This window comes from Oncorhynchus masou, chromosome 31 (assembly GCF_036934945.1).
Source record: "Oncorhynchus masou masou isolate Uvic2021 chromosome 31, UVic_Omas_1.1, whole genome shotgun sequence".
NCBI classification, from domain to species: domain Eukaryota; kingdom Metazoa; phylum Chordata; class Actinopteri; order Salmoniformes; family Salmonidae; genus Oncorhynchus; species Oncorhynchus masou.
Window position 1 is genome coordinate 37,627,210 of NC_088242.1, and position 26,496 is coordinate 37,653,705.

At 44.1% G+C, this 26,496-nt stretch overlaps 2 protein-coding genes across 5 annotated transcripts in view; one reads left to right on the forward strand and one right to left on the reverse strand.

The window, feature by feature from the left end:
- LOC135523907 (SRC kinase signaling inhibitor 1-like) overlaps positions 1–10,883 on the forward strand; it is a 39,760-nt gene extending 28,877 nt beyond the window's left edge. For 2 of the 4 annotated variants that reach the window (XM_064950923.1, XM_064950922.1), the window contains exons 9-17: positions 641–801; positions 1,072–1,247; positions 1,425–1,555; positions 3,701–3,848; positions 4,132–4,456; positions 4,687–5,014; positions 5,103–5,239; positions 5,404–5,559; positions 6,720–10,883. In XM_064950923.1, the coding sequence (XP_064806995.1) occupies positions 641–801; positions 1,072–1,247; positions 1,425–1,555; positions 3,701–3,848; positions 4,132–4,456; positions 4,687–5,014; positions 5,103–5,239; positions 5,404–5,559; positions 6,720–6,878 (1,721 nt within the window). In that variant the 3' untranslated portion in view covers positions 6,879–10,883. The remainder of the gene's footprint in view (positions 1–640; positions 802–1,071; positions 1,248–1,424; positions 1,556–3,700; positions 3,849–4,131; positions 4,457–4,686; positions 5,015–5,102; positions 5,240–5,403; positions 5,560–6,719) is intronic. The other 2 variants (XM_064950924.1, XM_064950921.1) reach the window with 2 other exon arrangements.
- A 5,457-nt stretch (positions 10,884–16,340) lies between these two features.
- Positions 16,341–26,496, reverse strand: part of LOC135523908 (formin-like protein 1) — a 69,919-nt gene continuing 59,763 nt past the window's right edge. The window contains exons 15-25 of the mRNA XM_064950925.1: positions 22,749–22,991; positions 22,475–22,599; positions 21,954–22,156; positions 21,320–21,554; positions 21,126–21,194; positions 20,925–21,005; positions 19,445–19,738; positions 18,836–18,937; positions 18,505–18,609; positions 18,257–18,362; positions 16,341–16,467 (exon numbers count right to left, since the gene is read on the reverse strand). Coding sequence (XP_064806997.1) covers positions 16,367–16,467; positions 18,257–18,362; positions 18,505–18,609; positions 18,836–18,937; positions 19,445–19,738; positions 20,925–21,005; positions 21,126–21,194; positions 21,320–21,554; positions 21,954–22,156; positions 22,475–22,599; positions 22,749–22,991 — 1,664 coding nt within the window. The 3' untranslated portion in view covers positions 16,341–16,366. The remainder of the gene's footprint in view (positions 16,468–18,256; positions 18,363–18,504; positions 18,610–18,835; positions 18,938–19,444; positions 19,739–20,924; positions 21,006–21,125; positions 21,195–21,319; positions 21,555–21,953; positions 22,157–22,474; positions 22,600–22,748; positions 22,992–26,496) is intronic.

Sequence of the window (26,496 nt, forward strand, 5' to 3'; positions counted from 1 at the left end):
ATCTTCCAGGAAGTCAGTTGAACAGTACACTGCAGCACGTCAGCTCCTCCGTTGAAATTGCAACGTGCTTTACGACCTTGTGTTTTAACCATCTCCTCTGAAAGAATAGTTCACCTAAATTACAAAAACCCATTTTACGTTTCTTTGCCCGGAAAGTTATCAATGCTAATGGACTATTTTCAAAGCAATTCAATTATTTTCCGTGTCAAGCAACAAAGTGATTTTTTTTTAGTTTGGCTGAACTCTAAGTTTGTGAGTGACTTAGTCTTACCAAACCAGTCCCTTTATTTTGTTATGCATGAGAAAATATGCCTGAGAAATTGCCATATAGCAAAGCTATTTGTTCATTGTCATTTCAATGGACCATTGTGTCATTTTCAACCCCAAGCATCAAAGACTTGCTCGCTCGGGCTTGTTGTCGATGCTCTGTTGTTGCCCCTGGAATTGAAATGTATGTAAGGAAATACAGCTTCGGATATGGCTCTGTGTGTCCTAAAAACCTTCCCCATTCTGTCAATCACCATTACACCTGTGAATAATCCTGTAGTCCCTCCCCACTTCACGATGGATGACATAATTGGCTACAGTGACAGTAGAATGCACCGTCATGAGACCCTAATCCCACTTTCTCATTGGCCAGCCCTGACAGCGTTGGCTCCATTGGCCCTGATGCCGCCACCACTCATAGGGTCCTCCCAGCCACTGACGGTGTCGCGGCTGCAGATGCAGATCCACCTGCATGGCCTGCAGCAGAACACCAGTGAGCTGCGCAAACAACTGTCCCAGCTGCGCAACATCCAGGTGAGCACTGGAGAACAGTGTGGCCGTGTACACACACACACATTTCTCAAGGCAATGTTTGTTTTTACATGTGTTTTATGTATCAATCACTTCTCTTGTATCACTGCTCTTTAGTAAGCTTTACGTATCGGCCTCAAGGCCTTCGTCAGAGCTTTGTGTGTGCAGACTGGACATTGTGCTTGTTTTGACTTAGGCTTGTTTGATGTATTGTCTAAGTGCGTGTATGTCCCAACGACATGTATTTGGGTCTGTCGACGTCTCCCCTCCCAGTTGGAGAACCAGGACTCAGTACAGTCCCTGCTGAGGCAGACCGAGTCGGAGCTGAGTCTTATGATGCTGGACGCCATGCGGACCCAGGAGGACCCTTTACAGAGGCAGCGCCTCCTAGTAGAGGAGGAGAGACTCAAGTACCTCAACCAGGAAGAGCTGCTCATCCAGCAACTGCAGTGAGTTTAGCCTTTAATTCAGGGTCTCTAACTCAAGATAGCGGTCAGTGTGAATGAAGAAATGGTGCAAACTGCTCAGATAGAAAAAAAGATGAAGGTGTGTTTGAGCTAGAATTGTGCAGTGCCTGCATACTTGTTGGCCATGCTATAATGATGTCATTTTTTTGGTGCCTACAGTGATCTGGAGAAGTCAGTAGAGGAACTGCAGAGGAACTCGTCAGTCAACCACGGCCTGGTGACTGAGCAGGAAGTGGAGCAGAAGAGTATGGAGCTAAGGTCTTTGGGAGAGACCCTCACAGAGCTCAAGCGTAAGCATACAGTACCAGTCAAAATATTAGATACATACTCATTCAAATGCTTTATATTCATATACAGTACCAGTTTGGACACATTCTCATTCCAGGGTTTTTCTTTATTTTTACTATTTTCTACACTGTAGAATAATAGTGAAGACATCAGAACTATGAAATAAAACATATGGAATCATGTAGTAACCACAAAAGTGTTAAACAAATAAAAACATATTTTGTATTTGAGATTCTTCAAAGTAGCCACCCTTTGCATTGATGACAGCTTTGCACACTCTTGGCATTCTCTCAACCAGGTTCATGGACTAGTCACCTGGAATGCATTTCAATTAAAAGGAGTGGCTTCTTAAAAGTTAATTTGTGAAATTAAGCAATCAGTTGTGTTGTGACAAGGTAGGGGGGGGTATACAGAAGATAGCACTATTTGGTTAAAGACCAAGTCCATATTATGGCAAGGACAGCTCAAATAAGCAAAGAGAAACAACAGTCCATCATTACTTCAACACATGAAGGTCAGTCAATCTGGAACATGTCAAGAACTTTGAAAGTTTCTTCAAGTGCAGTCGCAAAAACCATCAAGAGCTATGATGAGACTTGCTCTCACGAGGCCCGCCACAAAAAAGGTAGACCCAGAGTTAACTAGAGTTACCAGCCTCAGAAATTGCAGCCCAAATAAATGTTTCGCAAGAGTTCAAGTAACAGACACATCTCAACATGAACTGTTCAGAGGAGACTGCTTGAATTAGGTCTTCATGGTTAAATTGCTGCAAAGAAACCACTACGAAAGGACACCAATAAGAAGAGACTTGCTTGGGCCAAGAAACACGAGCAATGGACATTTGATCGGTGGAAATATGTCCTTTGGTCTGAGTCCAAATTTGAGATTTTTGGTTCCAACCGCCGTCTCTTTGTGAGACGCAGAGTAGGTGAACAGATGATCGCCACATGTGTGGTTCCCACCGTGAAGCATGAAGGAGGAGGTGTGATGGTGACACTATCTGTGATTTATTTAGAATTCAAGGCACGCTTAACCAGCATGGCTACCACAGCATTCTGCAGCGATACTCCATCCCATCTGGTTTGCACTTAGCAGGACTATCATTGGTTTTTCAACAGGACAATGACCCAACACACGTCCAGGCTGTGTAAGGGCTGTTTGACCAAAAAGGATAGTGATGGAGTGCTGCATCAGATGACCTGGCCTCCACAATCACCCGACCTCAACACAATTGAGATGGTTTAGGATGAGTTGGAATGCAGAGTGAAGGAAAAGCAGACAACAATTGCTCAGCATATGTGGGAACTCCTTCAAGACTGTTGGAAAAGCATTCCTCACAAAGCTGGTTGTTAGAATGCCAAGATTGTGCAAAGCTGTCATCAAGGCAAAGGGTGGCTACTTTGAAGAACCTCAAATATAAATTCTGTTTTGATTTGTTTAGCACTTTTTCGGTTACTACTTGATTCCCATATGTGTTATTTCATAGGTTTGATGTCTTCACTATTATTCTACAATGTAGAAAATAGTGACAATAAAGAAAAACCCTTGAATGAGTAGGTGTGTCAAAACTTTTGTCTGGTACTGTAGTATATGTACTGTAGTATATGGGTACTGTAGTATATGTACTGTAGTATATGGGTACTGTAGTATATGTACTGTAGTATATGTGGGATAACGATACAGGAAGATGCAACATTGAGGCAATTAGCTGTGTGAAGACCTGCTACGTTTGGATGGAATAAAATTGACCCCTCGTGTAATTACCTTTCTAGATAATTGCAATCTGTCACATCGTGTCAATGGTGTCAGGGATTAAGCAGGTGAACGTCCATAATAGGAGTGTCTGATTAAGAAAGATGTGCTCGCACATGCAGATGTTCACGTGTAGCATCATAGCTAAAAACCAAACAGTTCGAACGAGATGCTTGTTTAAAACAACTGATTTTTGTTGTGCATCCTAAATGACCCCACAGGGGGCAGAGAGTACAGCGAGCCCCAGTAGAGAGCATGACAAGAGACACAAAGACGCTGCATGACTGTTTTACAAACAAGCTTGGATATATCCTCCTTCCCTCTCTCCTTCCCTCGCTCCTTCCCTCTCTCATTGATTTAATTACGCTTATTTCTCCCTCCGTCCCTCCCTCCAGACCAGTTCCCCAGTCTGCAGAGTAAGATGCGAGTGGTGTTGAGGGTGGAAGTGGAGGCTGTGAAGTTCCTGAAGGAGGAGCCACACAGACTGGACGCACTGCTGAAACGCTGTAACACCATGACCGACACACTGACCACGCTACGCAGGTATAGTTTAACACAACACAACCCAGTAGACGCCATATACACCTTGTTGTTACGTTGTTGTTCAATTGTTATAACCGGTTGTTACGAGGGACCCATTCAACTGGTGACTTGTTTTTCAAGATAAGTAAAAATGATACTCTTTCAATACAACGAGAAAGCATGTTCATATAAAAATCATTTTGGAACAGATTAATTAAAAAAAAAAAGTTTTTTTTGACTGATCCCGGAAACCTGGTCACCAGAATAGATGCAATAGGGCCCTGATACTGCTGTGTGTTGTTAGTGTATTGTATGCCACCTGTATGTACAGAAAAGTGACAGAGGGCCTGTGGAAAGGCCAGAATGACATCTCCAGCCAGTCAGCCAAGCGAAAGGAGCACACAGGAAAGACTTTGGACCTTGACATACTGACCAGTCCACCGCTCAGCCTCAATGACCTGGGTGGCAGTGCCAGCCTTGCCAACTGGATGCCCGTATCAGGCAGTGACCCAGATGCTTCGGGAACTGAGCAGGACCCCCACCCTACAGCCAGCTACAGAAGCCGGGTCCTGGACGAGCTGCCGAGCCGCCGCGGTGCTGGCAAATCAGTGTCAGCGGAGGTCAGACTGGTACGGAAAACCGCTCCTGTATTTTTACATTCTATACCATCCCCCTCACAATGCTAAATGTACATTTTTACTGGGGAATCGGTACCTTTACCAGTGTGACAATTTCCCTGGAAATGTATAGATGTTCTGATCTGACAAATTTTCCCTATCATGTACAGTATATCCGTGGACATTTCTGCAATATATTTCCAATATACAGTATTTGGGTCGACAAATATGTGTTTGTATAGGCTGCGGAGCGGGACTGGGAGGAGAAGCGAGCTAGTCTGACCCAGTTTAGTGCCCAGGACATCAACCGTCTGCTGGAGGAGACACAGGCTGAGCTGATGAAGGCCATCCCAGACCTAGACTTTGCTGCCAGGCAGATCAACAAGCCTGCTGTGCCCCCCAAACCCCACCCCAAACCACAGTTTACCACCCCCATCACTACCTCCACCACCACCTCCACCACCACCTCCACCACCACTAGCACAAACACCACTACCAGTACTGAGCACCAGCCCAACATGGTGCAGGTCACTGCCCAGAAGCTGGAGGGGGGCTCACGTTGCGGATCTGGTGAGACTGAATACGACATGCACATTATATTATTTGTGTTTTAGTTATGACTGAGCTGCCCAATAAAGATATATTATTGTGTGTTTAGCAGAGCTGACTGTTACCAGGTATCGCACTGAGAAACCCTCTAAGTCTCCGCCTCCACCCCCTCCTCGCCGCAGCTTCCCATCAGCCCATGGGCTCACCACCAACAGCACTGGAGAAGTGATCGTCACCACCAAGAAGGTACAGTAAGAGAGAGATGGCTGAGCAAGAAATAACTGCAAAGCACAAAAGTATACATGACTGTTTATGAAGATACTTTGAGATAGGCGATTTGGATGCATGGATGTTCTAAAGACCTGTCACATATTGAAGACATGTTGCCAACCCTGCTTTGTTTTTGTAAGAAGCTGGAGCCAGAAGACGGAGAGGCTCCGAAGACTCTGGTCAAGCTGAGAAGGACGCCGTCTGACACCCCCCGCCCCACCTCCACTCCCCCCGTCATCGCCGCCTCAGCGATTAAAGATGAGGACGACGAAGAGAGGATCATTGCTGAACTCGAGGTAGGCGTCCTTTTTGTTCCCTGATGTAATTTACAGCGTGTTACACTGGTGCTAAATTGTATACCTCGAGTAGCTGCATACAAAATGTATAAGAATGTGACATGCGGTGTGTATTTTGTCCGTTGCAGTCGATGTTCGGTGTGCCTTAGCAATGTGATAATGTTGTCTCTGCGACCCTTTCCCCACACGACACCACTCACCTTCCGCCAAACACCACTTGACAGATATTTCAGCGAACCACTGTCAAAGTGTCCCCTCCCCACTCACTGCCCAGCACGCTACCGAGGCCTACCCCTGCAGCCCGTACCCTTCCTTGCGCCTCAGGCTTCCCGGGAAGAAAGGTAAACCTTAAGCCCCCCCCAAAATGCCCACTTTTTTTGCAGTGCCTGCGGCCCTACTGTCTCCTGTCCTCTTCCCCTTGCTTCAGTCACTGCTGTTCCACTGCACTTGTTTCTTAGAGGGCCACTAACCTGCCTGTTGATCCTTCCGTCTCCTCTAATTCTGCCTGATGCAGAAGTTCTCTGGGCTGAAAACACGACATAGTGCTTATCTTTGTTGGATTCGACTACCAAACCTATACTGTCTAATTCCATTCAATCTAACTCCCCTGTCTCACTTCGCTAACGACTATCCCCCCCCTGCTAGTTCCACTGACTGCATTCTACATTCTGATCTGCATTCAGTATTCTAACTAAGCTGTGCTCTAATTCTCTAACAAACTAACTGTTACGAGGACTGACAGTCCTACACTTCTGGCGTGCATATTGGAATTACATGCAGACTGCATGGAGTGTGTTACGGTGGAATAACATATTTCAATTCAAGGTTTGCTGACAGACTAAGGCAAATGTCAGAACTCTCTTACTGCTCGAATGACACATTTATCTCTGTAAAGGGTCTCATTTTATCGCTCCCAGATCAAAACAAGACACATCGCACTAGGAGGGAAGCTGTCAAAAACAGAGGTGGTACAGCCATTTTCAGGTTAACAGAATTGATCTGCTGGATTTGGACCAGCTTTCAAAACACAAAACTGCCCAAAACGGATCAGCACCCAAAATGGAATGCTATTTCCTATATTGTGCACTGCTCAGGGCTCTAGCCAAAATGTCATCTCAGATATGACCATAACCTTCCTCATGCTCATTGTCCTTCCGTAGAATGCAAGCAACTCACCAGGGGGATCCAAGGGACCCCAGTCAACTGTAGCGGCTAGACTGAAGAACCTCCAGCAAGGCAGCCTGGAGAGGCCCAAGACCAGGAAGCAGAGAGAGGACTTCCCCAAGATCCAGGGCCAGCAGCAAGTATTCCACTTCTAGAATGCCCCTCAGGGGAGTAGCCCTCTTCAGAACAGCTCTGGTGGCCTTTGACCTTGACAACTTCCCCGTCTCACAGCTGTCTGGGCAACTACTGGGTTCTTTCGGGACTATACTGGGATACAATATGTTATCAGTGGGAATGTAAGGTGACGCGAAAAGGATTAGGCTCATCAGAAATCACCAATGTTGGTTGTTATATTATTTGACTTTGAGCTGTGGTTGGATCCAACATGGATTGTGTACAGAGCGGGCTCTATTATCCCATTGGCTGGCATTGATGTTTCTGAGGAGGGTAAGATCATGGAGGTATTGTGCACTTAACAAGCTAAATGGCACCCAAACTGCACTTCTCGATTATGCCATGGAATAGTTGAACATCTCAATGCCGAACCCCTGACTTTTCACCGAGCAGATGATGATCCTACAGTACCACGGCTGTCTGACTCGGCTTCCTTTATTTGAACCGCTGAATCATTCTGTCTCCAGCTGAGTCATTGAAACCACAGTCCAAAAGTGAGAGGGTCAGGCGATGGAAAAGTCATACTCATTCCAAGGATTTTCTTTATTTGTACTATTTTCTACATGACATAACACATGGAATCATGTGGTAACTGAAAAAGTATTAAACAAATAAATATTTTATATTTGAGATTCTTCTAAGTGGCCATACTTTGCATTGATGACAGCTTTGCACACTCTTGGCATTCTCTCAACCAACTTCATGAGGTAGTCACCTGGAATGCATTTCAATTAACACATGTGCCTTGTTAAAAGTTCACTTGTGGAATTTCTTTCCTTCTTAATGTGTTTGAGCCAGTCATTTGTGTAGTGACAAGGTAGGGGTGGTATACAGAAGATAGCCCTATTTGGTTAAAGACCAAGTCCATATTATGGCAAGAACAGCTCAAGTAAGCAAAGAGAAACGACAGTCCATCATTACTTTAAGACATGAAGGTCAGTTAATGCGGAACATCTCAAGAAATTTGACAATTTCTTCAAGTGCAGTCGCAAAAACCATCAAGAGCTATGATGAGGCTAGCTCTCACGCGGACCGCCACAGGAAAGGAAGACCCAGAGTTACCTCTGTTGCAGAGGATACAGTTCATTAGTGTTATCAGCCTCAGAAATTGCAGCCCAAATAAATGCTTCACAGAGTTCAAGTAACAGACACATCTCAACATCAATTGTGCAGAGGAGACTGCGTGAATCAGGTCTTCATGGTTGAATTGCTGCAAAGAAACCACTACTAAAGGACACCAATAATAAGAAGAGACTTGCTTGGGCCAAGAAACACGAGCAATGGACATTTGATCGGTGAAAATATGTCCTTTGGTCCAAATTTGAGATTTTTGGTTCCAACTGTCTTTGTGAGACACAGAGTAGGTGAACAGATGATCTCCACATGTGTGGTTCCCACTGTGAAGCATGAAGGAGGAGGTGTGATGGTGATACTATCTGTGATTTATTTAGGATTCAAGGCACACTTAACCAGCATGGCTACCACAGCATTCTGCAGCGATACGCCATCCCATCTGGTTTCCGCTTAGCGGGACTATCATTGGTTTTTCAACAGGACAATGACCCAACACATCTTCAGGCTTTGTAAGAGCTATTTGACCAAGAAGGAGAGTGATGGAGTGTTGCATCAGATGACCTGGCCTCCACAATCACCCAACCTAAACCCAGTTGAGAGGGTTTGGGATGAGTTGAAATGCAGAGTGAAGGAAAAGCAGCCAACAAGTGCTCAGCATATGTGGGAACTCCTTCAAGACTGTTGGAATAGCATTCCATCAGGTGAAGCTGGTTGAGAGAATGCCAAGAGTGTGCAAAGCAGTCACCAAGGCAAAGGGTGGCTACTTTGAAGAATTTGTTGACCACTTTTTGGGTTACTACATGATTACGTATGTGTTATTGCATAGTTTTGATGTCTTCACTTTTATTCTACAGTGTAGAAAATAGTAAAAAATAAAGAAAAACCCTTGAATGAGTAGGTGTGTCCAAAACGTTTGACTCTGACTGAAGCCCTCCTCCCTCCTCTCTGAAGCAGCAGTCTTACGTGGTTCAGCAGGCACTCCAACTCAGTAGGCTGATCTGAATAGCCCTATCCCACCTCAGCCCAAACTGTCCCTCCCAAATGACCTTCTGGCAGCTCTCAAAGTCAGGGAGAGATAACAAAGAAAGCCACTCCGTTCCAGCTAGCACCTGTTCTGAGCCAGTCAACCCAATCCTCTCATTACCCTAACGGGGATAATCCACACTCCATTAGCTAACTAAGATAGAGGCCACCTCATTTGAACTCTAAGAAACAGGCCCCATGTGGTGCTCTTTAGGCTTAGGGGGTCTATTCACAGGCTATTCGAGTTGAAAAGACTATCCGTTGGACTGAAAAAGAGCCCCAAAATGTTGCCATGGTTCAACTCGCTTCGGATGGCTGGATTGATGCTCTTCTACATTCATCTTGATCAGATCTGAAAGGTTTTTACCTTGTGTGGGGCAAATTAATCTCATCCACCACCAAAGCTGTAACCACATCCATTTTGGTGAAGCACAAGGTTTGCACCAGAATAAAAACCATACTTCACTCTTTGGGGTGAAAGTGAAAGGAGTCAGAAACCACTTGGAATCCGTGTAAAAAAAACACAAAAGTATCATAAAAGTGCAGAAGATGACCTCCCAGAGAGGTCAATGCGCTTCACAACAATGCCCATTAGTGAATACAGTAGTTAGCACATGGCTAACATGTTAACCTTTATTTGACAGTGGAGGAATACACACCAAGCATTAGTATTCATGTCTATTTCCAACCTGGTCTCAGAGCATTTCGTATTACTCTGTACATAAATCCGAGAACTCCATTTATTATGATATGTTGCGATTTCGTACAGGAAATCAAATCAAATCAAATTGGTTGGCTACGCATTTTTAGCAGATGTTATTGTGGGTGTAGCGAAATGCTTATTTTCCTAGATCCAACAGTGCAGTAATATCTAACAATACATGCAAATCTAAAAAGTAAAAAGTTGGCATGTATTTATTTGTGGATGTCCTTCAACCATTTCATATGATATTTAACAAAATTGCTAAATGTACAATATGTTACGAATTTACAAAATGTAGGCTATGTTACGAATTCCAATTTGTTGCTGCTAATGTTAGCTAGGTGACTAACATTAACGTTAGTTAACTGGCTAACGTTAGCTAGGGTTAAGAGTTAAAGTTGGGGTTAAGGTTAGGTTAAAGGGTTAGGGTAAGGGGAAGGGTTAGCTAACATGGTAAGTTGTTGCAAAGCTGCTAATTAGTTAAAATGCTAAAGTTGTCCGTGATGAGATTCAAACACACAGCCTTTGGGTTGCTAGACATTTGCGTTAAACACTCACCCTTCCACCCCGACCAACCACCCTCCTTTCGTTTTTGCCTTAAACGTCACCTTCTGTCTTATGTAACCATCCTAAATGTAACATATCATACTAATTTAATGGTCCCGAATTTATATTTACTATGTTAAATCTAGCCTATGAGACCAGGCTGCTATTTATGCTGTTTGCTGGAAACCACTCAATTGTGTGAGATTGCGTATGCCTCCAAGTGTACCTTCCTTCCCTATCTCCATTTTGTCATGATGTCAAATATGCCCTCGGAGTCTGCGGATGCTGTTTATTAGGGTCATTACACTGTGCAGATTTTTGTGTGTGCAGATTACGCTCATGGCAAGAGTGAGTCCTCTTATGATGCAGATGATGTATTTTATTAAATGTCTGACCTGATGTTTGTAGCATACAGTAAATACAGTAATATATATCTAGGCAATTGGGTCAGTAAAATGTGATAAACTGTCTGTGATCAACCAAACAAAGGACCTGTTCAATTTAATCTATATGTTTAACATATGCAAATAATATGAATTAATATACTGTATGTTGGAGTCAGTTGAATATATTGGACATACATGCATCTGTGTGACCTGTATGTACAGTGTGGGTAAAATAAAACCCCATGGGTAGGCTATTTTGTGTACTGTGATGCATCATGTTAGGTTAACTCTTTCAACAATACAGGACTGCTTCAGACATGAACCAATGAGGTCATTTTTGAACCAATAGGATTTAACCAAGACCCTACCATTTTATCCTGAGGGGAAAATGTGCACGAGCTGAAAAATTGTTAACGTCAACAAAAGTGAAGTTTGTGTGTGCACAACATGTGAATGCCTTGGGGTTATCTGATTTTAAAAAGGCTTAGTTGGTATTCTGCTATTTGATATCTTAGCCCAGTGCCTGAGGACATTGTGTGGACATTGTCTCAACACGGTGCTACATTCACTGTTCCAAAACCTGTCCAGAAGGAATGACAACAGGCGATGACCAGGTGTTGTCCTTTATATCTCTCCTGAATAGGTGGACTTTTTGTTTGGACCCTGAATGGATGATTTTGGCATGAATCCTTTTTTAATGATCCAATATGAATGTGATTTATCTGTGGAATGGAGGACCTCGTGGGATGGCAGAAAGTGGGAGGATCCCTCAATCTTCTGCACCTGTCTGTTCATGTCTGTGTAAAGGACATGTTGTGACACAGGCTCCAAGAAATACAGATATACCGGTGTCCCTCAAGTCAAAATTAGAGGTCGTGTAGTACGTCTTACTCGTACAATACCATACGAATTGTACGACCGGGTTCGGTGAAAAGGGTTAAGGTTCGAATTAGGGTTTGAGGAAGGGTTAGCGCAAATGCTACAGTTGTCTCCGGGGCGACTCGAACATGCAGCCTTTGAATTGCTAGTCTGCCACGGAATACGCCCGTCCATCCTACCCGACCAACCTCCCTACGTCCGTTTCTGTCTACCGTAACTAGACCATTAGTACAGATCCTATGTCTTGAGAGGGGCTCGGAAATGTGTATAGCATATTCAGATCAAATCAAATGTTATTGGTCGCATACACATATTTAGCAGATGTTATTGTGGGTGGCTCTGCGGCTCTGAGGCCAGGCTGCACTGCTTGCCCCTAGTGCTCCTTCCATAATTACAAATGGCTCCTTCCTCTCCCCACATTGAATGAACTGAATGTACATATCTATAACCTCCATGCCCCATGTAGACCAAAGCTAGTGTAGACTTCTACTGCTCTTCATCCCACCCAGTCTATCTCACTTTGAGCAGTAGGCCTCCCAAGGACACATCCCAGCCCCATCTATCATGAGGAGAATAGAGCCAGAATATAGATGACATTGATCTAAATCTACATCAGTGCAACCAGCTCTCTTGGCATCCTTAAAGGCACGCCTCTCCTCTCTTCTCCTCTCCTACCTCCCTTTGTCTATGCTCTTGGCTTAATAGGAAGTCTGCGTCGTTAATCTCAGGCTTTTGTCTTGTTTCTCCCCTTAACCCTTTTGCCCCGTTGAACGGTTGGATGTGTAAACCACTGTGGCAGCGGTGTGGGGGCCCTTAGACATCTAATCGGAGGAGGAAATCTCTTGTTCGCTAAAGGCCAAGGCAATTCATTAGCAGTGGCATCAAATTGAGCTTGATGTTGTGTCCAAATGTGTCAGCGAGAGAGGCTCAGTGCTGGCTTTTCCCTCCTTGAGTTTGTTTGTTTGGGTCTCCGAGGCTCTTATGGAGAAGCCCCTGTAGGTGCAAAGTGATGGGAGGATAATTCATTTCCATTCATTTAGTCTGGGAGGCAGCCCACCGTTTGGACAAAGAAAGCATCTTAACTGTTTCAGACATTACCAATTCATTGAAAATGTGTGTTGTTTCAGGGGTGAGGATTGTTTGGGTTGATCCTAACAGCCAATAGTAGCTTTGGGTTTTTAGCCCCGAATGTGTCCAAATGAGCCAGCAGCCGAGGGCAAAAGTACAAACAAAAAACATAATTGAGCAATCACAGAGCAAGAAAGTATGCCTAGGGTTAACCAGGGTAAAAGCAGAGTTCAGCCTTCACTTATAAAGGTCATATAACTTGAGGACACCTATTATCCTATTATACTGTCGAGTATAGCTCCTCCATTACCTACTCCTTTTCCTATCCTTCTCTTCCTCTCTCCCTCTGAAATCTCAATCTGTATTGCTTCACCTCTCCCTTCCCTCTCCTCTCCCAACTCCCCTTCCTCTCCTATCCACTGAGAAGATGCATCGGGACAGGTAGCCCGTCCTCAAGTCCTGACAGCAGTGCAGTACTGATCACAGCATCGCTTCCCCAGTTTTGCCTATGCTCTGCTTAGCGACAGCCACATGGCTCAGATCTTTGACAGGAGCGGGAAGACTGTCGGGCTGATACACCAAACACAGCATACCCCTGTGGCCAGTCAGGGGAAATGCGCTGCACTGGCTGAAGCATACAGTAGCACCCCATGTGACCACATAGATGTAAGATAGCCAATGACCAAGACCGTAGCTTGACCCTGGTCTGTCTCTATCTGGAAGGCGTCACCAAAGAACAGGGAAAACAAATGTGATCTTAAAACACTATTAAACCCCTTTAAAAAAATGAGAATGCAACAGAAAAAGCTGCAGACTGCAGACTTTTCCCAGACACCCTATTGCAGTAGGTTAGGGTAGGAGTTCGATAGAGATCATGTGAGCAATGTTCTCTCTTCTTCCAGATCCTCTGCTATCATGGTCAGTATGAGTACTGGGATAAACACTGAAGGGAAAATGGTGGACAGCAAGATTCAGCACAAGATCCCACTTCTGACACCAAATGTTGCAAATTGAACACATAACGATCCTAAAATCCCACATTAAACACGAGTACTCTATCCATAATGTGAAAGGCTCTGGACTCATTCTCACCGTTTTGTACATTAGCCACCATTGCCACAGCAAAATGAAGATTTGCATCCCAAGATTTTATGCGTTACAATTTTTTTTTTTTTTTTACCATGCCACTAAATGCAAGTCACATAATCCCACAGAAGGGTTATGTGCTGTCTGAAACTGCTGGAGAAAAGTGTAAAAATATTGCCATGGAAGCTCTCTCTGCACAAATATATACCACTGGCACAAAAAATATACATAACTGGAGATAAAACATCACCCTTGGTAAATCCTAGACATTAATATAATGTATTATTCATTTTAAATATAGAAATAAGAGCTAATGTGAAAATAAAGACCACGCAATTAACCTCAGAATAATCAAAATCATATAAGAGATATACTGTATTGTGAGAAAATAGTATACTACCCTATAGTTATTGTTTGCAGTGATTATATCATGTACATAATTCAATCTTCATCTATGTTTTATATTATCAAGACTGTATTTTTATACTTGAAAAGAGGATTCATAACCACATTTTAGAAATGTATTCTGTAAATTAATTTGTGTGTGTTTTTTGTTTTCTATTGCCATCATTTTGGTTCCTTAGTACTTACTTAGGCCATTGAGCAAATTGTTTGTATCATATCTTGTCATAGACTAATATGGTTCATGGCAGGATACAAAGAACACATGCAGTGACATTTGTGAAAAATCTGAAACCTGTGGGAGGCTTGTTTGGGAAACAATAGAAATCAATGACAAAGGGTTGTGAACTACTTAAAGCAGCACTACACTCAGCTTGCACGGATAGAGGGAACGAAAGATATAAAGAGACCCAGAGCACATTTCCTCATCCCTCTTTACAAGTAGTCACTGGTGACTACCCACAACTGTCTTCCTCTATCCTAATCAAAAGTAAACAATATCGTACGTACAATATGGTTTCTCGATGAATGTGTGGTCGTTTAAAGTAGTCTGTGGGTGTTAAAAATCATGTAAATTGACCGAGAAGATGTTACTTATATGGATTTATGTGAATTTCTTTTTGTTGTTGTTGTTGTTGTTGTTGAGAGAAACGTAATCCAAACAGCATGCACATACTGTACATTCCTGGAATTTGCACGCTGGGTCAACAAAAGGTTCTGTTACTTCTGTCAATACCTCTCCTCTGTGTATAACTGTAAGTGTATATTAGATTAAACATGGCGCAGGATCATAGATTTTGTATCATGTGCAACAGTGTCAGTCAAAACAAATGTCACTGTCAACGTTGATGTTAAGAAAAAGATCTGAAAACATCGTAGAGCAACGACTCTTCCGTTATTCTGAGAGTGATTCTCGCTGTGCGTGTGAGAGAAGTGTTGTTTATGAGTGCTGAAGAAGAATGACACAGCAATACGGTATGCTAAAGACCAACTAACAGTGCAAATGCTACGCCAATTCTACATACTGAAAGAACTGTTGCTGCTTTTTGTGAGAAGATGATCAACTATGGTACTTAACAAAGACTGCTGCTTTTGTACCTCTCTGTTGTGTTTTTGTGACAATAAAAGTGAACCTCTTATACAAGAAAGGATTTGATTCAAATTCATTCTGGGTCTGAAATGAACTCCAAACCAATTTCATGTTTCATGACTTCTGGTGTTATAAAGTAGCAGACAATCACAGTATAAAATATTTATTAGTTCAAACCCAAAATAGTGAACCAAAGAGAGGGTTATCCATTCAAATATTTTGAATATAATACAAATCATGTTCTAAGCTTCATTCTGAGCTGTCGTAAACCTACTTGTCCTAGGACAGACAGACAGACAGACAGACAGACAGACAGACAGACAGACAGACAGACAGACAGGTCAATATACCTTTACACCAGATACAGCAGTTATTGGGGTTTGACAATCTGCAGCCATCCGAGTACCACAAATAGAACAAACTATTCACTATGAAAGACAAAATGTAGAGTCTTGCTAGCTTTCACTGATTGTTACTTAATGTACACTGTCCCAGTGCTGAACCTCCCATACACGGGGCCTAAAGCTCAAATGAGGATTGTAGAGAATGAGGGTTTAAATCATTCCGTTGAACTATAAAGTCCATCCATGGCCAAGCCCTTACTCCACTAACATTATGTAGAAGTAGGAAGTGTTTACTTCAGTAAAAGCCTGCGCAGTTATGGTATATGGCCAATATACCACGGCCAAGGGCTGTTCATTGGCACGACGCAACACAAAGTGCTAGAACACAGCCCTTAGCCCGTGGTATATTGGCCATATCACAAACCCCCGAGGTGCCTTATTGATATTAGAAACTGGTTACCAACGTAATCAGAGCAGTGCAAATCAATGTTTTGCCATACCCGTCGTATACGGTCTGATATACCACGCCTTTCAGCCAGCCAGCAGTCAGGGCTCGAATCACCCAGTTTATGATGAGGAATATAGTGTATTTACTGTAGGTGTTTGTTGTGGATCAGAGAGGTATTAGGAGACAGCACCTCACAGTCTAATATTCCTAAAGCTCTACTTAGAGGGTGGAGGTTTGCTGTGGGTAGAACCACAGGTAGAACCAATCACCTGCCATGCTGGGCTAAGCCTTGGGGACTTATTTCAAGTTTGTGTGCGCTCTATGTCAATGAATTTAAATGAGGGTGATGCTTTGAATGGAGTGTGTGTGTGTGTGTGTGTGCGCACAAGTGTGTGTCAGCAAGTGTGTGTGTGTAGTGTTTCACAGGAAGATGTCGGAGGAGACTTGGAGCTTCTGTCTGGGCTTCCACTTGGCGCTGACTCGGGACCCGTCTGTCCGTCTGTATGGCTGGTTCCTCAGGTCTAGCAAGGATAGTGATGGGTAACAACAGCACTGTGAGACCACAACACGGAACAAGTCTGGTCCTAAACAGGCTTTTGTAGTGACACCGCCACGCTAACAAAGACAGCTGCATCAAGAGGACAGAGGCACATGGTGCTACACTCTCGTGGTGTGCATAGGAGACACAGACATCTCCGGAGACAGAGAGAAAGCGAAAGACAGATCTATACAGTTCTGAGGGGACTATGTAGGGCTGTCATCACTGAAGCCAGAGTCGCAGAAGAGGCGAGAGGTGCGCTTGCCAGAGCGAGCCGTGAAGGGCACAGCCTTCAAAGCTGAAAACCCCAGAGAGAGAGAGAGAGAGAGAGAAGAGAGAGAGAGAGAGAGAGAGAGAGAGAGAGAGAGAGAGAGAGAGAGAGAGAGAGAGAGAGAGAGAGAGAGAGAGAGGGAGAGAGAGAGAAAGAAAGAGAGAGCGATAAAGGGAGAAGAGGGCGACGGTAAAGACATAACCAAGGGGGAGGAGAGATATGCACAGGGGAATGAGTGGGAATGACATGAAAAAAGGAATGAAGGGAGAAGATGAATGTGGATGTGACAGATGCAACAGGATAATGTAGGTGGCGGTGGATATTGCATGGCGACAGTTAGTTATATGATGTATTTGTGGAGATGGGAAAAGGCTACAGAAAAGCGTTATCAGGAACCATCCCTCCTGTGTTCCAATGGCACGTTGTGTTAGCTAATCCAAGTTGATCATTTTAAAAGGCTAATTGATCATTAGAAAACACTTTTGCAATTATGTGAGCACAGCAGAAAACTGTTGGCCTTCTAGGCAGAGTTGCAAAGAAAAAGCCATATCTCTGTCCAGTGTCTGTTCTTTTGCCCATCTTAATCTTTTATTTTTATTGGCCAGTCTGAGATATGGCTTTGTCTTTGCAACTCTGCCTAGAAGGCCAGCATCCCGGAGTTGCCTCTTCACTGTTGACGTTGAGACTGGTCTTTCGCGGGTACTATTTAATGAAGCTGCCAGTTGAGGACTTGTGAGGTGTCTGTTTCTCAAACTAAACACTCTGATGTACTTGTCCTCTTGCTCAGTTGTGCATATCAGTTGTGCTCAGTTGTGCATCCTCCCACTACTCTTTCTATTCTGGTTAGAGCCCGTTTGTACTGTTCTGTGAAGGGAGTAGTACACAGTGTTGTACGAGATCTTCAGTTTCTTGGCAATTTCTAGCATGGAATAGCCTTCATTTCTCAGAACAAGAATAGACTGACGAGTTTCAGAAGAAAGTTATTTGTTTCTGGCCATTTTGAGCCTGTAATCGAACCCACAAATGCTGATGCTCCAGATACTCAACTTGACTAAAGAAGGCCCGTTTAATTGCTTCTTTAATCAGAACAACAGTTTTCAGCTGTGCTAACATAATTGCAAAAGGGTTTTCTAATGATCAATTAGCCTTTTAAAATTATAAACTTGGATTAGCTAACACAACGTTCCATTGGAACACAGGAGTGGTGGTTGCTGACAATGTGCCTCTATATGCCTATGTAGATATTCCATTAAAAAAATCTGCAATTTCCAGCTATAGTAGTCATTTACAACATTAACAATGTCTACACTGTATTTCTGATCAATTTGTACTTTTCTTTCAAAAACAAGGACATTTCCAAGTGAGCCCAAACTTTTGAACGGTAGTGTGTGTGTGTATACATGTATATACACACACACACACACACACACACACACACACACACACACACACACACACACACACACCTCGACCCATTTATCCCTGACTCCACCAGGCCCACCTGTGATGATGTCCTCGATGGCTCCATCCTTGCCCTCCCGAACCAGGGGGGTCACCTGCCGCCTCTTCAGCTCCGCTATCAGATCCATCTGGGGCATCATGGGTACCTGCAGTGGGGGGTCGGGGGGGTCAAAGGGCAGGCAAAAAACATTGGGGTCTAAATTATACACGTGTTGAAGGTAAGTGGAGTGAGTCAACTCTCCCTGTGTCTTATGGCTCCTACGTGGTTGGTAATGTGTCACGGACTACCTTCTGGGATGTTTCAGGCTTCGGCGAGGTTGACAGTGGCCCAGTTTTCCATTCACTGGACAACACATCCTGCTTTTTCCTCTGCTCATTCTCCTGCTCTGCTTGCTGCCGGGTGGGGGGGGGTGTTATAAAGACATTTGTAATCATTTATGTATGGAACACTGTCACATTAATGCAACAGTTACTGTTTGATGTGTGGCAAAGAGCTCAGCTCGTCTCTGTTGACACATTAACGTACTTACGTTTTAATAGTCGGCTGGTATAAGTACTGTATGAATGATCGAATGAATTGAGTCAATGAACAACGTAATCAGTCAACGTGGTGACTAACCTTATAGGCCTTGATGAACCTAACAAAGACAGGGAAGAACATGGAGGGAGGTGTGGTTTTAGGGTTCTCTCCAAAGTACTCCACTGCTGATTCATACACATCCTAAAATGAGAGGGGAAAGAAATATGATCATACCTCCATTACACTGTACCTCATTGCTTTCTGTAGCAGTACTGTTTTACAAATATTATTAGCCTCTCCTAAATTAATTTAGTATAGTGCAATACAACTGTTACTAGGTTAGCCACAGTGATTATTATTATTTGACCCTGCTGGTCATCTATGAACGTTTGAACATCTTGGCCATGTTCTGTTATAATCTCCACCCAGCACAGCCAGAAGAGGACAGGCCACCCCTCAGAGCCTGGTTCCTCTCTAGGTTTCTTCCTAGGTTCCTGCCTCTCTCAAGAGTTTTTCCTAGCCACTGTGCTTCTACATCTGCATGGCTTGCTGTCTGGGGTTTTAGACTGGGTTTCTGTACAGCACTTTGTGACATCGGCTGATGTAAAAAGGACTTTATAAATACATTTGATTGATATATTAGGCTTTACATTTTGCCACTGATTGTCAATTTTATATATATATATATATTTAGTAGGGAGATTTGACCTGGGCTGTCTTGCCATCTCCTACTACAGAGTCCAGCAGGTCATTATTGCTGGTGAGGAACTCCTGCAACACAGCGTTGTCTTCGTGTATGGCAAACTCCTTCCGGGTCACCTCCATGCCCCTCTCCAGGGCACGCACGTCCTGCAGAATGCTGTCCAGGGACACCAGAGCAGCCTTGTCCAAGAAGTACAGCTCACTGTGGAAGGTTTGGAGCTCGGGGTATTTCTCCTGGATGATGTTCACTATGAAGTGAAGCAGAGTCTGTCTCCGGTCTGTGGACTTGGTGTCTAACAGCTAGATTGAATAAAAAGAAAGAAAGTTGCACACGCTATACAGTATATGCTCCAAACTATTTCATGGGTAAACCTAATAACCAAGAAGGTACCACGTTGCCAAAACTTTGAAGGTCAAATGCAGCTGTTTTTATATAAATATCAAATCATTTCTGGGTAACACTTAAGTACCTTACTGTGCTTGTCTTCAATTGAAATGGTCAAAAAGAAACAAAAATAGCTTCTTAGCAAAGAGCAATTTCTCAAGCAAGAATTTAGTTAGGACTGCCTGGGAGTGGTCTGAGTGGGGAGGGGGAAAACTGAAAACTAGCTGTCATTGGCAGAGTGACATCACCAGGCAGGCCAAATCTCCATCCCACCAAAACAGGCTGACATTTCAGGTGCTCTTTTCAAACAGCTCTTAAACTTAAAAGGTATTATCATAATTTCCACAACTTCACAGTATTATTCCAACCTCTTAGTGGAAATATATATAAAACACAGGGAAATCACGTTTTTGAGCCATTGTTTTCTGCCCCTGAACAAGGCAGTTAACCCACTGCGAGGCCGTCAATTGAAAATAAGAATTTGTTCTTGCCTACTTAAATAAAGGTTAAAAAAAGGATACAAAGTCAAAAAGTTAGCCTGATCCCAGATCTGTATTCCCTTTAGGACAGTGGTAGTCAGAGGGGTCAGTGATAGCACATACAGAACTGAGATCAGATAATCAAAGGGATACAGCACCCCATCAAAATGAGAAATACAGTGTGAGCAAGAGCAAATGTGTCCAATCCTGATGATCAAGTTGTTACTCGTCTCCAATTAAATCCATTTTGACGTTAATTGATGGTTTGGGTAACTCTGCCTGTCATTGATTATCATCAGCAATCATTGTTAGTTGAGACATCCTCCACAGCTCCAACTTAGTGTCCTATTCATTCAGTCACTGTGGCTAATTCAGAGCAGGCCTGTCACAATCGGTTATCTCTGGATCTCTCACTGAGGTGGAGCCCCATTTTAGTCTATTACCGTAGATAATCAATTAGATGCTGTGCTAAAATGACATTCTGCTAACCCAAGTGAATCTTCCCGGACTAAGGTTGGGGTACAAAAACCGACGTGCCTCATGGTAGGAAAAGGAACACAAAATGAGCCTCTAACATTTGGTTGATAAATAGAGTACGCTTTATGTTCAAAGTCTTTCCCACCAAGTCGAGACTCGGCAGGCGGAACCCATAGGCTGCTCCTCTCTTGCTGCTGTTCATGTAGTTTCCAAAGGCTAGGATGATCTTAGGAACAGAAGAGGCATACCAAAGTTAGACACCTATGTTGTGCCATCATACAAAACAAAACAATATAGCCGCGTACCATCAATGCAGCGTATCAAAAGAGCAGTCTCCTAACGGTACCTCAAGGATCTTCTTCAGCTTGCTAGAGGACTTGATTGACATTGAGGCAGCGATGATTGCATTGAGTTGCTGTTGGAGAGATGGGAACATATTATGTTGATCTCTGGTATTTTGGGGAAGCTTGGCGCATCCGACTAGATGATAAAGCATTGAAACAATCTCAAAATAACATTGTTTTCAGTATTCCTACTAACCGGCTGGATGAGCTGGATGCTCTCTGGGAAGTTGCCCATGAAGGTGAGCGTACTGATGCGCTGGGGCAGGCGGGGGATCTTGCCAAAGCGTACCATAAAGCGGTCCTCCTCGGGGAGCTCGTCCAGGGGCCTCCCGTCTCGCTCGTAGTTCTGGATGAGCTTGACTTCGTACTCTGAGGGGATGAAACGCTCCAGCAGCTCCAGGAAGTCCAGGCTCAGAGCTTCCTGGTTATACCTGTAGGGGAGGGGAAAGAGAAAGTGGACAAAGCCAGGGTTATGTACAACTACTACATCATACTACTTGTACAACTACTATTGCTGTTCATACACTTCCGATTATTGTAAACTGACAATAGAAGTGAGTTATGAGTGTCGTGATCCTTCACATCGGTTACAAGCTTATCAGTTACTATCACATGCTTAGTAAAACCATAGCTAACTATACATTCCTCTCTCTGGCTGTGCATAGTCACACTACAAAAAGGTATACATTTAACATTTCGGTCATCCAACCGCTCTTCTCCAGAGCAACTTACAGTCAATGCATTCAACTATATATAGTAGTACTGCTTCTAGTCTTACGCACAATTTACATGTAGTATCATTTTCTTATAACTTGATAACAGACACATACGTCTCTATGGAAGTACAGATGTCTGAGGCGGCCATGCCTCCCTTGCGCAGGGTGATGGCGAGGTTCTTGGCTCTGTTGGGCTCCAGTAGGGACACTTTGCTGGGGGTCTTCTGGGCCACCTTCGCTCTCAGGGGCCCCACGTCAGCCGGGGCAGTCTGGGCCTTGGTCTTAAACTGCTCCTCAAAGACATCCATGTTTAGCACCTAGGACATGGAGTGGAGAGGTGGATGACTAATGCAGGAGCTGTTGGTAATGTCCAAACTGTGCGATTTACAGTTTAAACAAGTCGCTGGTTCGGCAGGAAATGTTGTCATATGACGGGAGACAGATCAGATAGAGGGAGAAATACAAAAGGATTTCAGGATGACAGAAGAAAGAGAAACGAGAGAACGGCTGAGACAGAGAAAAGGGATGGAAAGACTGGAAGGAGAAGAAAGAGAATCACATACAGACGAGGACAGATTGAGATGGACAAGAATACAGATTGTAAGCAGATAGCTAGTGGACTACTGTGGTCTCACCCCCAGCACGAGCTCATCATCCAGCTCATTGAAGACGGTTCCAGACACCTGGTTGGGTTTAAGGGCCTGCCAGTTGAGTGAAGGCATACGGTACTTAGTCTGAATGGGCTTCTTGTTTCTGTTACCTGTCCAGAAGAGGAACACGTTGTGTTTCATTGTGTAAAACCATTTCTAAAACGGCCAGTCCTTGTTTAGTGGGATCCACTTATCTGAACGTTTTGTCATTAGAAACACGACTGACAGGACTATCTTGACCTATCGCGTGTTAGCTTACCAGTGTGTCCATCAGGCATACCCCCAAATGGTGGGGGCATTCCACCGCCCGGAGGTGGTGGGGGCATACCACCCCCTGGAGGAGGTGGGGGCGGAGGAGGTGGTGCAGTCGAGCATATAAGGGGAGGAGGAGGAGGGGGGGGAGGAGGAGGGGCTTGTGCTGTGGCCTCTGTTGTACCAGGTAATTGTGGAGGAGGGGGAGGGACTACTGATGTGGGAGGGCCCTCGACAGTCGCGATGTGTTCTGTGGATGCAGGGAAAATGAAACAATGTCATTTTGATATGATGAATTTGATTCCATAAACCAAACTAAATTAATATTTGAAGAATTTATTTCCAAAGCACAATATCTACCAATTTTTCACATTTGTGTTTTTCATCAGAAATGATTGCTGATGGGTATCTTTCATTTGTGTGTAAATATGACTGTTCTCAGATTTTTTATTCATAGATTGTAGAACGCTATATATTCATTGTTGAGCTGGAATGGAATGTTCGTATCCAATGTGGTTGTCTAACCTATCCATCTTATAGGCCGAGTGCAGTCAAAAACATGATTTCCTGTGTTTTATATACAAAATAATGGAAACACTTGAGTAAAAGACATAAAGTATATTGAAAGTAGGTGCTTCCACCACGGTGCGGTTCATGATTTAATTAAGCAATTGACATCATAGTCCATCGGTAAATAGCCCACCCAATTTTACCTACCTCATCCCCATACTGTTTTTACTTATTTACTTTTCTGCTCTTTTGCACACCAATATCTCTACCTGTACATGACCATCTGATCATTTATCACTCCAGTGTTAATCTGCAAAATTGTAATTATTTGCCTACCTCCTCATGCCTTTTGCACACAATGTATATAGACTCTCTTTTTTTTCTACTGTGTTATTGACTTGTTTATTGTTTACTCCGTGTGTAACTCTCTGTTGTCTGTTCACACTGCAATGCTTTATCTTGGCCAGGTCACAGTTGCAAATGAGAACTTGTTCTCAACTAGCCAACCTGGTTAAATAAAGGTGAAAAAAATAAATAATAATTCCATCATACTTAGGGTCATGAATAAATAATACTGGGCATGCTATTATTTTGGCTACCATGGCTCTGCCCCCATAGGACAACAATGCCCCCATACACAGGGCAAGAGTGGTCACTGAATGGTTTGATAAGCATGAAAACGATGTAAACCATATGCCATGGCTGTCTCAGTCTGTCGTGCTCTAGATGGCACGGTATAATTCAATTGGCAAAGGGGACTGAAGTACACTACACTTTTACCTTTATATCTGAAGCATGGTAAGAACTAACTCTGTGCATGCAGACACTCGTCAAACTGCAAGACAGCTCATTTACATATCCCCTCGACCTTCAACCTCAAGAGTGATACTGATTGGCTGTTATGCACAAGAGAGTTATGGACTATCAGTAAAAGGTGTATAACTCCATATATTACACCCCCCCCTCTTAGTTAGATCTTACAAGCAAACATAACATTTACATTTAAGTCATTTGGCAGACGCTCTTATCCAGAGCGACTTACAAATTGGTGAATTCACCTAATGACATCCAGTGGAACAGCCACTTTACAATAGTGCATCTAAATCATTTAAGGGGGGGGGTGAGAAGGATAACTTTATTCTATCCTAGGTATTCCTTAAAGAGGTGGGGTTTCAGGTGTCTCCGGAAGGTGGTGATTGACTCCGCTGTCCTGGCGTCGTGAGGGAGTTTGTTCCACCATTGGGGGGCCATAACCTTTTAACAAAACTTTAAACAAGAATATAGTCATTTCCATACTGCTGTAGAGTCAATGGTAGAGGGTGGTCTAGTTCCACTTACAATACCAGGTTTTCCATCTGACTCACTCAAGCACATAGTCCTGTAGCCTCGCTGGTAGTTTAGTACACCTGGCTGCTCTGGTGCACTGACTGGTGTGAGTCTCTATGACAGAGGGTTGCGGTGCATTGACTGGTGTGAGTCTCTATGACAGAGGGTTGCGGTGCATTGACTGGTGTGAGTCTCTATGACAGAGGGTTCCGGTGCACTGACTGGTGTGAGTCTCTATGACAGAGGGTTCCGGTGCACTGACTGGTGTGAGTCTCTATGACAGAGTGTTCCGGTGCACTGACTGGTGTGAGTCTCTATGACAGAGGGTCCCGGTGCACTGACTGGTGTGAGTCTCTATGACAGAGGGTTCCGGTGCACTGACTGGTGTGAGTCTCTATGACAGAGGGTTCCGGTGCACTGACTGGTGTGAGTCTCTATGACAGAGGGTTCTGATGCACTAACTGGTGTGAGTCTATGACAGAGGGTTCCGGTGCACTAACTGGTGTGAGTCTCTATGACAGAGGGTCCCGGTGCACTGACTGGTGTGAGTCTCTATGACAGAGGGTTCCGGTGCACTGACTGGTGTGAGTCTCTATGACAGAGGGTTCCGGTGCACTGACTGGTGTGAGTCTCTATGACAGAGGGTTCTGATGCACTAACTGGTGTGAGTCTATGACAGAGGGTTCCGGTGCACTAACTGGTGTGAGTCTCTATGACAGAGGGTTCCGGTGCACTGACTGGTGCGAGTCTCTATGACAGAGGGTTTTGGTTCTCTGTCATTTGTTATGTTCAGTCTGTGTTCATTTGTGTCTCTTTGTGTCGCCTCTTCGACCTCCTGGTCTGAATCAGAGTCAGTGATTGTGACATCTTCCTTATCTCTGTACCTGGCTGTTCTGTCAGGTCAGAGATGCTTTCTGTTTCTGCGGTAGCGACCTCCTTCGGGTGTGACGATATCACATGATCTCGGTTCATCTCTGATTCTCACCACTGTTGCTGGCTGCCATCCTTTTGCCGTCTCCATGCACTCTCTCTCTCCGTCCCGAAACGAAGGAAGCGGTGACGCCATTGTGTCATAGCTCGTCTTCTGCTGCAGCTGTCTGCATTTCAAGCCATGCTGGCCATTTTTGGGAGTCACTGGCTGAAGGGCGGCTTTACTTCCAGGTAGGTTGGAGCGTAGGACACGTCCCATGAGTAGCTGAGCAGGAGAGTACTGCAGACCCCGGGACAGGTGTGTTTCTCAGGTTCGGGAGAGCTGCGTGAGGGTCGACACCTGTCTATGATGCCGACTTCAGCACGTTTTTCACTGACTGAATGGCCCTCTCAGCCATTCCGTTTGACTGGGGAAAACCCTGGACTGGAATGAGTGATTTTGAAACCCCACTCTTTTGCACCAACTGAGCCATCTCAGCACTTGAAAAGGGGACATGATCTGCAATCAGTTCAGCTGCAATACCATATCTAGCAAACACAGCTTTGAACTTTGCTACGACAGTACCTGATGTCTTGTCCGACAGCCTCAGCACCTCTGGATATTTGGAGTAGTAGTCCACTATCAGAAGCAATGAGCGTCCTTGGAACTTAAACATATCAACTGCGTTTTTTTGCCATGGGGTGTCAGGCACTGTGTGTGGTAGGAGTGGTTCCTTTTGGTTGCTGGGCGGTTTTTCTTGACAGGAAGTGCACGATTCGACCGTCATTCAGACATCCTCAGCGAGGCCTGGCCAATACATGCGAGCTCTGGCATGAGCTAAGGAGCGTTGAATGCCCTGATTTGCAATGGGGAGCCTCTTAAGTACCTCAGGTCTAAAAGTCTTTGATGAATGATAATACATTTGTTTCCCGGGAGTAGTCCATCTTCAATGTAAAGAGAGTCTCTGATGTGCCAGTAGGTTTGCACTTTCAGTGGTGCACTTTTCTTC